We start from the raw sequence: 11,915 nt of genomic DNA, 5'->3' as shown, positions 1-11,915 counted from the left end.
CATTCAACTCAATGGGTAACAACTTCTTAAGGAATTCGTTTCCGTTCAGGTCGATGACGATAATCCTATTACAATCGCTAACAGGTATGAATTTTCCACTAGCAACTTCTACAATTACGGCATCATCAAGTTTTTCTATAGAAAATGCTAGTCATTCACCAAATTTATGTGATATAAAAGGAGTAATTCGCTCCGGAATCAAACAATAAACTGGCAAGCAATCCATTTACAAGAAAGGTACCTGAAGCGACATCCGTTGCATCCTTTGCGGCTTCCAATGTCATCTAGAAAGCTCTGGCTTTTGGTTTAGGTGGGAGATTAGGATTTGCTACATCCTTCTTCTTCGGGAAATCCTTCAAAATGTGCCCTTCTTCGTGGCATCCATAGCACACCCTTTTGTTGGTTGTGCACTCGCTGGCGTAGTGCCCTCGCTTTCCACATTTAAAACAAGTGACCTCCTCGCCACATTTTCCAACATGTTTCTTCTTACACTTATCACACCACTTTGCTTCGCCTCTTCTTCCTCTCGAATCAGACTTTGAGAATTTACTTTTCTTGTTGGACCTCGAAGATCCATCAAACTTTCTTTTCTCACCAACCTCTGTCCTTTCTTGACTCCTTTCCTTTAACTGGGTTTCCACATTTTTAGCTGCTCGGACTGCTGTCTTCAGAGTAGCTGCCATCTTGACCGTTGGGCCAAAGTTGGCTGGCAGTCCGTTTGTGAACCTCTAAATTTTTGAGAGTTCAGTTGGCACTAAGTATGGAAATAATTTTATCTTTTCGGTAAACGCAATAGCATTGTCGTCAACGCTCATTTTCCATTTCTTTAAGTTCTGAAATTCATTGTTTAGATCTATCAAATCTATCTCTGAGCAGTACTGCATCTTTCACTGCTCCAAGAACATTTCCCAAGACATTTTCAGGGCTTCTCCATGTTTTATCGTGTCTTCCAATAGCTTCCACCAACTTAAAACACCGGTCTTCAATTGTCTGACTGCAGAAACAGTTTTCTGCTTGTCGCTACAGTTGCAGCTTTCAAATACCATCTCCATTTCGGAGATCCATTCCATAATCTCTACAGGTTTTGGGCTTCCAGCAAGACTTGGCGGATTGGCGCCCAAGAAATTCTTATACATTCGCCCATCTCTGTTGATTTTCCCTTCTGAGTCTTTCCTTTCTGCCACTGGGGGTTCCGCTTGACCGACAGTCCTACTATCGTCCCCTTCTCCTGACTGTCTATCATTCAGTTCTGGTTGTTCGTCAGGCATTGAGGGCTTATCCATATTGTTCAGCAATAGCTTCCTCATTTCTTCCCTTTATTCGGCAATCATAGCCCAAATCATGGCTTGTACTCAAACCATTGTAATTGGTTCTGGTGCAACTTCTACTATAGGCACTTGTTCCATCACTTGGGGTTGAGGTTGTTGGTTTCTATTTGCATTTCCAGCTCCACTTCGAGTTCTTACCATTTTGATCTATACACCAAATTAGGTGAATTTGTATGTTTATTAAAGATAGACGTTTAAATCTTCATTATCACTCTGAAACGTTACAGGCTAGTTCTAATACCGTAGTCGTACACTTAGAATCCTAAACACATAAGGTTTCTAGATCCGGTCGGCAACAGACCATGGATCCGAACAAATAATGGCATATATGGAAAACATATAACATTTAGCACATAAAAGCATTTTAGGCATAATATCTTTCCTAAAATATACTAGTGCTTGTGTTTAAAATATGGTAGACACTCATCTCACGATCATCACTTAGCATTCTAAGTTTAAGTCTAGAAATCCTACAAATTCCTAGTTTGCTTAAACTAATGCTCTGATACCAACTGTGACATCTCCAAATTTCTCGGCCAGAAAAGACCGATTTAGTTTATGCTTTTAAAATAAAATCAGAGTAATCCTCCAAAAGATGTTGCGGAATTTGTTCCCAAAACAAAATATAATAAAAATTTATCAAAACATTTCTTAAAGAAATATATTTTCATTATCCAACAAAACCTCGGGATGTCATGTTCCGATACAGACCAAAAGCATAAACAATATATTATAAGCCTTACAATAGTTATTTATAAATACTGGCCTATAATCCAAAAATCCCTCGTCATCATCCCACTATGCTCGGGGTCCACTACCTGTAATATAAAAAGCTGAGTGGGTCAGGCTTGGGAGCTTGGTGAGCATATAGGGTTTTCAACCCACAAATAATAATAAATTTATTAAATTCATCAACCAAAAATAAATCTATTATTTTCATCAACCAACAATAACCTTGATTACCCATTCCCGTTATCCTCACTTTATGTCCCTAAACACTTATCATAAGGGACCTAGCCTAAGGATTTTCATCGGGGTGACAACACTGCTTTAGGGATTCCTCAGCAATTTATGTCAAATAAGGCAACCATGTGGGGATGGAGTATACCATTGAACACTAAGTTCAAAAACACCTACAGGTTGCGAGCATGCTAGCGTTCCACTGGACTGCTAGGATGATATAATAGGCTTGGAGGTATTTAGTGTAGGTAAAAAGAAGATAGGAGGTAAAAAAGAGTAAATTTTGTAACCATTTTCGGGGCAGCCTCGCACCCTATTTATAGTCTCCGAAGCAACTGATTACGATGGGTGTAATTCAAGAGTATGTGGGGCGTACTGCCTCGGAAGGCTCTTCGATGGGCATACGCCTTCGTACGCTGGGCGTAGGAGTGGATCAGCTCGGACGCGTCAAGGCTACGTCACGTGTCCCTCTTGCGAAGGAGTAGGGAGGGTAACTGACTCCGGAACACTTACACGAGTACGTTGGGCGTACTCCGAATTTTCAAACTAACAAAATTCGAAACATTCACATTCGAGCTCCATTTTTTACGTTCTTTATATCCACGTGTAGGTGACACCGTGCTCTACAACTTTCGTTTAGACTCCGTCGGCTAATTTTGACTTAGTTTTTAAAGTTATATTTTTAACAGGCCGGGACAGGAAAAGTCCGTTAAAAATTCATAACTTCCTCATACGAAGATCTTCGATTCCCGTTTTTGTCTGTCTTTTTACGGTTGAACTACTATCAACAAGATCTTCGATTCCCGTTTAGGTTGTTTCGGCTACAAATCACTCGATCTAAAATTCGAGTTTCGGGCTGCATACTGCTATGCGAAATCTTAGAAAATTCATAACTTCCTCATACGAAGTCAGATTTGGACATTATTTTTATACACGCTCTCGTTTTAATGAACACTACGACTTTCGTTTAGATCACTAAGGCTAAAAAGCAATTTATCGTAAATTCACTTTTAACGTCATACAGCGTCGTGTCGGTTCTGTCGTGAAACTTCGACAGGTCATAACTTCTTCGTTATAACTCGGATTTCTGTATTCTTTATATCTCCGGAATCCTTGTTTCAATCACTACAATTTTCTTCATAGATATTGGGTTTATCTAAAATTTATTGTCGACGCTTATTTTTATCCTTAAGTTATTCAATTATAATAATTAAGCATAAAACATATAATAATGAAATAATACATCTTATTATTTCAAAACAAGTTACAAAGGTTGGCCTAGACTATTACATCAGCATTAGTGTCTAACCTAGAAACACGGGCGTTACAAAATTATTAGTTGAATTATAACAACAGTTGTCCCATGCTTCAAGCACGCACACTACGTTTACCTATGGTCCATACTTTGTGAAATATATCAATTGAACACATATCCAATGATACTCATTTCACAACTCCTAATCCTTGTCCTAATTGTAAGAACACCAAATTCTTGCCACTATTAGAATATGTTAGATTCTAACAATTTATGCAACGATCCTTTCGTAATGTCATAGCACCAAAGCCACCAAGACTATGCTAATGATATTACAAAGTGTTCTATTGGAGAATGTTATAAGGAAATTCCATAGGTGTGACGTCTCACATTCAAAGTACAATCCTTTGAACATCATTCTTGCATAAAAGTTTCTAATCTCGACGTAGATTCTTGATATCCAACTCCCAATATGGAAAAATTTTCATATCTGCCATACGACAACTCATTATTAATAGAATCACATCTAATCATAATAATGTCATTATGGTCCATTCGTTACTATATTTCCAACTGCCCACAAGTGAGCAATCCTTGGCGAACCTTAGATTGTCCTTGACAGTTGTTTAATTATTTTAGTCATATCCGGTTCTGGTCCTTTTCCCTCTTAATGACCTAGGCATTTGGAAAATTTAGAACGGTCGAATATTACATCATATGCAATCGATCCTATACCAAAAGCGTATGGAACACGATTCATGAAAAACGTGATACTTTACCAGTTTCTTGCTATAATATTACCATATATAGAATTATTTTAAGTTGAACCTATTCAACATAACATCCATATATGTCCTTTGACTAAATTTGATTAAATTTTCTCGATCCAAGCTTTTTGATTTTGAAATGAAGTATAATATTCTCTCCCTTAATTATAGCAAAACAACTTTTCAACTCCTGCAACTTTGCAAAGTGAAACTTTTGTTTTCTATAATTAATATCAACACTTAAAATAATAATCATGCTCCCACTAACATGATAATTATATCTATACCAGCATAACATTTATTCTCCCACTAGCTTTGGCACGTATCCAGAAAGCAGTTGGACTTCTAGAAATGAATATTTATTGACTTCCAAAGTTCACATTTCTAATACGATATGCTTCAATAAGCCTTATCTAAGCTTCTCAAGCTCATACACCTTTCCTTAGATAGCTTATATGTATGTCTAAACTAATTCAGAACTTATAGGAATAAGTCCTAAATGTTTAGACTAATTGCCAAGTCTCACAATTCGAACCATGAAGAGGGATGCCGTAATCATGATCAGATTTGAGAATACAATTCTCATAATTTCTATCTCCTTAAAATATTCCTAGTGAAAGCGTTTCCTCACAATTATTTTCATGAAGGAGAGAAACCATATGGCACTTCGATTTTATGGTGTATGTGCTCCTATCCATGTGAATTTGTCATAACGATAATCATAAGATAATGTTTGTGATAAATCCAAACTCTTATGGACAGAACTTGTTCATTCTTAATTTCTTGCAATCAAGGGTCCTACCATTGCTCCCAAGTTATTTAGCAGCTCACATGTACTAGTCAATGCACTTTCATTGAAGAATGTGCTTGCAGTCAATTGAGAACTCGTAGAACTCATATGCATAAGTAACTTTACTGGAATGGTATAGAAACAAAATTGTGTCAACTAATGATTAACAATAGATTTACTCTTGATTAGTTCTTGAAACTTTTCAAGATCTTTAAGACTCCCACTGACCTCTTCACATATAAGATTCTTTTGTCAAGAAACATTTCTTGTCTAACAAATATTCAAGAGTTAGTGTGGTTTCTTATCAAGATAAACACCTCACACAATTGGTCCTAGTTGGTCTTTGTCTTATCCAAGACATCACAACTTACCAATTTCAAATGCACAAGAGTAAGAAACTTTTCTACTCCATGTTTGATGATTATTCTTTAATCTTTTTCTTAAGATTATGTCACTCAAGTCACAATCATGGAGTATTACTCTAAGACTCGATTTTGGAACGAAGTATGACTCATCCTTTTGATTTAACCATTTCAACAATTCTCGATTCCTATTCTTAGTCATACTTATGCACTAAGGTGTCCTTAGAGGATCAATTGTGATACGGTTTCATAATCACTAAGATGATCATAAAACATGATACTTAACTACTCTCCCTTCTTTTCAGATTGGAGAAACTTTTATCTTTCTGCCTAATTGATTCTTCTTATTCGTTCCACTATTCATTGAAACTTTTCCAATGATTCAGAATCATACTCAATCTTTTAAGCATAACCACATTTACTAAACTTTTAGCAAATCATGACGAATAGTCTTATCGTTCTTTGTGGTGGATCTGACCAGTGCACAACATTGTGTACTAGATCCTTTAGTTCTTCACTTGACTCTCATGCTTGTGAGAACAAGGAATTAGTCTTATTTTTCCAAAGTATCAAGATTTCCATACATCACATGGCTCAAATCATATGATTCCAAGCTTCTGTCTAATTGAAACTTGCACAATGGGAATCTTTCCTTACTTAGAAAATTACGACACTACCATAACTAAGAATTACATCCACTATTATTGCTTATAATAGAAACATACAAACATTAATTTTCACAAATAACATTGCAAGGAGATATAAATAAGACAAAATCAAATTTTATTTTATTTATAAAAGGTGCGGAAAAACTTGTTCTTACAATGCAAATTCAAATGAAAATTATGCTATTACACATTCCTAAGCAATCTATCCTAACTCTAAAGTAGTATCTCAAAAATCCGATCTTCGAACCATGCGATCGAAATCCATTTCTTCGTGATCAGACTCAGCTCACTTCTTCCTTTAAGTTTCCTTTCCTTTCTTTGATCCTACAAAACATTAAAATGTAATCTTATCACATCATGCATTAAGAATCTCCAAATAGGAACTTAATAGAGTTAGATAGTGGATTTACCTGAAGCAGAGTTATACATATTGACTCTCCCATCTTCGCGATCCTTCAGGTAGATTTGGTAGCTTCGTAACCAATTACCCTTCTCTTGGGAATAGAAACAAATGGACTCCTTTGGAATGATACACGAGACAATCTCAGACTTAGCCTTTCTCTTGCGTAGAGAAAACTTTTCTAGACTTCCAATGTTTCCATAATGAATGTCCATGGAAGTATGGGAGATTGATCTACCAGACAAATTTGCTTTACCAGTGCACCTAATCATTGCTGATTCAACAGCAATAAGCAAATAGGTGAGATCGATGAGGGTCACATCGTGGTCCATCATAGATTACTCTCTAACGAACTCACTATATGATTCAAGAAGTGATTGAAGAACCAAGTTAACATCCAACTTCCTAGAGACAACGACACCCAACATTCCCAATTTGTCAATGTGTGACTTCATCTCCAAGACGTGTGCACACACAAGCCTTCCATCTTCATGTCTTTTTGCCAACAGGCTTGAGTGACCTTGAACTTTTCAAGTCTTCGAACACGTGGGTCGGGGAGAGCTATTGGAGGAGGTGGAGGAAGTGAAACAAGATTTCCATTTCCACAATCCAATCGTGAAACATCATCTTCATGTGGAAAACCTTTTCCAAGGGATTTGGGAAGACCATAGATGTTAGATTTTGACATCTACAAAACGGGAGAAAAATTCAAGTTAGTTGAGAAGAATCCTTGATATAGCACCAAAATGAAATATCAATGCTAGGATCCAACACAATATTCTACAACTCGGAAGTGGGATGCCATAATCCAGCTGCATAATATTTGAAGGTAGCTAATTGACTATTTACCAATTTCCACCATGAAAAAGAAAAATTAAAATTAGGTTTTAAATGAACTGAAACTCCTAGATCTTTTGAGATTCATTGAACTTTTCAATGGCATGTTTAATCTCGATTATGCCCTTCAAGTTTGTGACTGGGATGCCGAGGATCACAAACAAGGTGTGGATAACCATGCAAATTATCTTGGTACTCTCGAAGATGTCTATCACCTAATCAATGTGCCGGTTAACCACACACGCTCCATTGATCTATGATAATCTACGAGCTACCCATTTCCATCCTTCATTGGTCCCACATTTGTGTGTCGGTTAACCACACACGCTCCACTAACGACCAACAAGGTGCAATGTGCAATTTCATGGATTAGCACCAACTCCACATTTTTCCAAAAGTAACTAAGATTTGTGAATTTGTAAAAGTGTTCATTTACTTCGTATTTCATTATACTTATAATGGAAGGTTGTGTCCTATCCTACCCGCTCTACTAACGACCGTCCACTAGTCAATAGTGTGGTGGGTAAGAGTGGATACCCATTCAATCACCAATTTATAGGCAAATTCCTGAAACACCCCTTATAGACCAGCTTCGTGAATGAGGCCTACTAACGGTAAGACTGACATTTACTTATAAATATATAATATTAAACTTTTAATTCTAAATAGTATAAGGGTGCATTTTACACTTTTAAAATACTATGTGGTTCAATCTATTAATAAATTAGACTTTTAATTTGATTAACTTAAACCATATAATTATGGATTTATTAATTATCTCTTTTAATTAAACCCTTAATTAATTTAATAAAACCATAAGGGTGTAATTTGAACTTTTCAAAATACTAGGGTTTTAGAATTTAATATTTCAAAATTAAATCTTTTTTATTAAATTTAAATTCCAAAACTTGAGGACAAGTTTTGAAACCTTTCAAAACATTAAGGTTTAACTATTTAAATTTCAAAAACTCAAACTATTAAGTTCAAGCTATAAAACTTAAGGGGTGTAATTTGAAACTTTTCGAAATTACTAGGTCGAATATTTGACTTACAATAATCCTATATTATCCATATTTAACCAAATCCATCAATTTTGATAAGGATAACCATTCCAAATATAAGAAATCAATTTTAGGCAAGGAAAAACGAGTTTTGGTAATTATCCTTAACAAAATCTACTCAAAGAATCGAAAATCCCGACAACAGCACACTCGACTCGCCGAGTCCACTGATGGACTCGCCAAGTTCAAGCAACTCGCCGAGTCGTCTTCGCAGACAGCAAAAAATTCGATTTTTTTATCCTTTGGAAGTTCACTTTTGCATCTATTCAACTAAAAAAACGACCTAGGCTCTAATACCACTGATGGGTTATGAGCATAACATCATTCCTATGGTGTTCATGCAACCCTAATTGCTTTGATCTAGGTTTTTCTAATTTGAACATACAACATTGAATACCAAAGCAATGATCCGAAGAACTAGCATACAATAATCAAATTGACATATAAACCAGGTTTTAGATCATACCTTTCTTGTTATGTAGTAATAACAAGTTCTCCTTGAATATCCTTGACCTTTGAAAGTGTAGTGCCTCAAATGTTGCACCTCTAATGGAGTCACAAACAACACTAGCAACAAGATGACTTAGGAGAGGGAGGAGGAGGCACAAAATTTGTCCAATGGCTCTCTTGGAAAGCATATGGCCGACTTTTGGGAGCCTTAGGGTTCGTTTTATAGTTAGGCTTCTAGGGTTATCAACTAGGAAACCCTAATCCAGTTGCTTAGTCCTTAAGCAACCCAAAGATCCTTCCAGAAGGCCCCTTGGACGATTTCTAGATGGACTCCCATATAGAATTCGTCCATTGCTTCCTTACGGATCCTAAGCCCAACTTTGTAACTATCTTATAATTACAGTATTAGTCCCCTTAATTTAATTAATCTCTTTTGACCACAAAATTAATTCTAAATTAATTCTTGATCAATATTAATTAAACCATATGATTTCTCTTTTAGTATATCATTCACATAATATATTAATAAATCACAATTAATCCTATTTCTCCATAATTCAGCCTATCAGTTGCTAAGGTAAAGGCAACCCAAAAGAACCATGCTCATAATCGGGTCAAGTACATACCAAAACAGTTATGGACTTAGACACCTAATCCAACACTTACGTAGTCAGGATCCTAAAGAGTAAGAACTCTTAAGATATGAATACCCCTGAATGGTTAGTAATCAACTTGGGATCTTAAAATAGTTAATATCTTAATCATTATGCAAGAAAAAATAACTTTAAAGGATAGATAGAACCTGACTATCCTTAGGCTTTGTGATCTTTAGACTAAGGAGAAATCCTTTAGTACAATATGGAAAGATTCTTGCTTTAAGAATTCATCAGGGAGGATCCTTGATTGGACCTAACTCAATGAACTTGGGAAGGATCCCTCCTTAGGAATCAATTAGAAATAACTTCAACTTGGAAAATACCTGAGAAAAAAATATTGTTTTGCAATGTGAGAAAGTTGTAAACCTTGCATATTTTTTGGGGAACATCCTAACTCTAGACAACACGTTGGTGTCATAACTCTTAGAAAATATTATGGGAAAATCCCAACTTGATATAACAAGTCAGCGTTACAATCTTTAGTACATTACTGGGGAAATCCCAATTCAAAGTAACACATTAATGTTACAAATCTTGGTAAATTACTCGGGAAAATCTGAATTTGTATGATTACATGTCAATGTTATAAGCCTTAGGAAATTTTCATGGGGAGATTCCAACTTGGGATAACACGTAAATTTTATAAACCTTATGTGTTTTATGGGGAAGATCTCGACATGATATGACATGTCAACGTTATGAACCTTAGATTCAAACTTTAGGATCTTAACTTATGTTCAGAAAGAAAAGGATTGCCAATTCATTGCAGTGTGAAATGATCCCCTTATTCACATCCCATATTTAGATATCGTGCGTCCAAGCGAGGTGTAGAAACCTTAACTCGTATGAAAGAGGTAATTAACTCTTTAAACCTTGCAGGGGATTAAGTACCCTTATTCATATGAGAGATGATCAGTCTCTATTCGTAGTTACTATGGCATGTGTGTAATGTAATCATGAAAATCTTAGAATGGTGTAGCCATTGGGACCATTTAATGCTAGGATCCTTGAATATTCGAATGTCAGGATCCTCGTGTGTTAGGATCCTTATGTATCAGGATCCTTATGCATACTAGGATCCTTGTATGTCAGGATCCTTGTGCTCCTACGCGTAGCAAAGAATAGCTTGGGGTGGGCGTTAGCTTGGCTAATGTCCCTCCGATGCTTAATTTATTAATGGTTTCGGGATATTAAATAGTAATAATAATAATAATAACAAAAGGTAAACGGTAAATAGTATGTGAACCTTGAGTTTGTTGGAAAATGACTAATCTCATGATCTTGGCAAGACATTTCCATCGAGGGTAGCTAGCCAATATGCCCCTTTCCTGCTTCAACATCTATGAGATACGGTCCTTCCCATTTAGGTGCCAATTTACCTGCAGTAGGATCCTTGGCATTTTGGAATGCTTTCCTTAAGACTAATTCTCCTACCTGGAATCTTCTAACTTTTATATTCTTGTTGAACGCTTTAGTGATCCTTTGTTGATGAACAACAATGCAGATCCTGGAAAGATCCCTGAGTTCATCAATAGTGTCAAGATCCTGGGATAGGATCCTATCATTGTTCTCTTGATATTGAAATAGATATCTTGCCGTTCGGATCACCACTTCAATGGGTGTCGCTTCTGTTTCGAACACCAAAGAGTATGGAGTTTGGCATGTGGCCACTTTGGAAGTGGTCATATCTGCCCATAGGACGAAAGGAAGTTCTTCTGCCCATCTTCCTTTCTTTTCATCTAGCCTTTTATTTAAGTTATTGACTACGATTTTGTTGCTACATTCCGCTTGACCATTGGCTTGAGGGTGAACAGGGGTGGACATTATCATTTTGATTCCCCAATTTGTGCAAAAGTCACTAGTCCTCTTGCTTATGAATTGGGATCCATTGTCACATATAACTTTGGCTGGGATCTTGAACCTGGTCAGGATATTGCATTTAATAAACGACACCACCTCCTTATCTCTTACTTGAACAAAGTCCTCAACCTCGATCCACTTCGAGAAATAGTTTGTCATTAATATCATGAAGAATTTTCCTCCTGGCGCCTTAGGTAATTTTCCTACTATATCCATCCCCTAATTCATGAATAGTCAATGGGAGATGATAAGATGTAAAGGTTCAGCTGGTCAGTGTAGGATGTTGCTATGTCTTTGACAAGCATCACATTTTTGAGCATACAAGAAGGAATATTTCTTTACGGTTGGGTACTAGTATCCCATTCTCAACACCTTGGAGCACAAGGATCTGCCCCCATTGTGGTTACAAAAATCTCCTTCATGAATGTATTTTAGGACTTCCGCAGCCTCATGATCTTCTAGGTATCTAAGGTATGGACCTGCCATGGATTTTTTTTATAGCTTACCTTGGATCATCACAA

At 36.4% G+C, this 11,915-nt stretch overlaps 1 protein-coding gene across 1 annotated transcript; it reads right to left on the bottom strand.

Moving 5' to 3' along the window:
• Positions 1–10,842: 10,842 nt before the first annotated feature.
• Positions 10,843–11,358, bottom strand: LOC145105892 (uncharacterized). The gene has a single exon (XM_079042967.1). The coding sequence runs from the start codon at positions 11,356–11,358 to the stop codon at positions 10,843–10,845; it is 516 nt and encodes a 171-aa protein (XP_078899093.1).
• Positions 11,359–11,915: the final 557 nt, after the last annotated feature.

This window comes from Lactuca virosa, chromosome 4, assembly GCF_052849685.1.
Source record: "Lactuca virosa cultivar CGN04683 chromosome 4, Lactuca_virosa_CGN04683_v6, whole genome shotgun sequence".
Lineage (NCBI taxonomy): Eukaryota > Viridiplantae > Streptophyta > Magnoliopsida > Asterales > Asteraceae > Lactuca > Lactuca virosa.
This window is presented reverse-complemented; position numbering and strand designations above follow the sequence as displayed.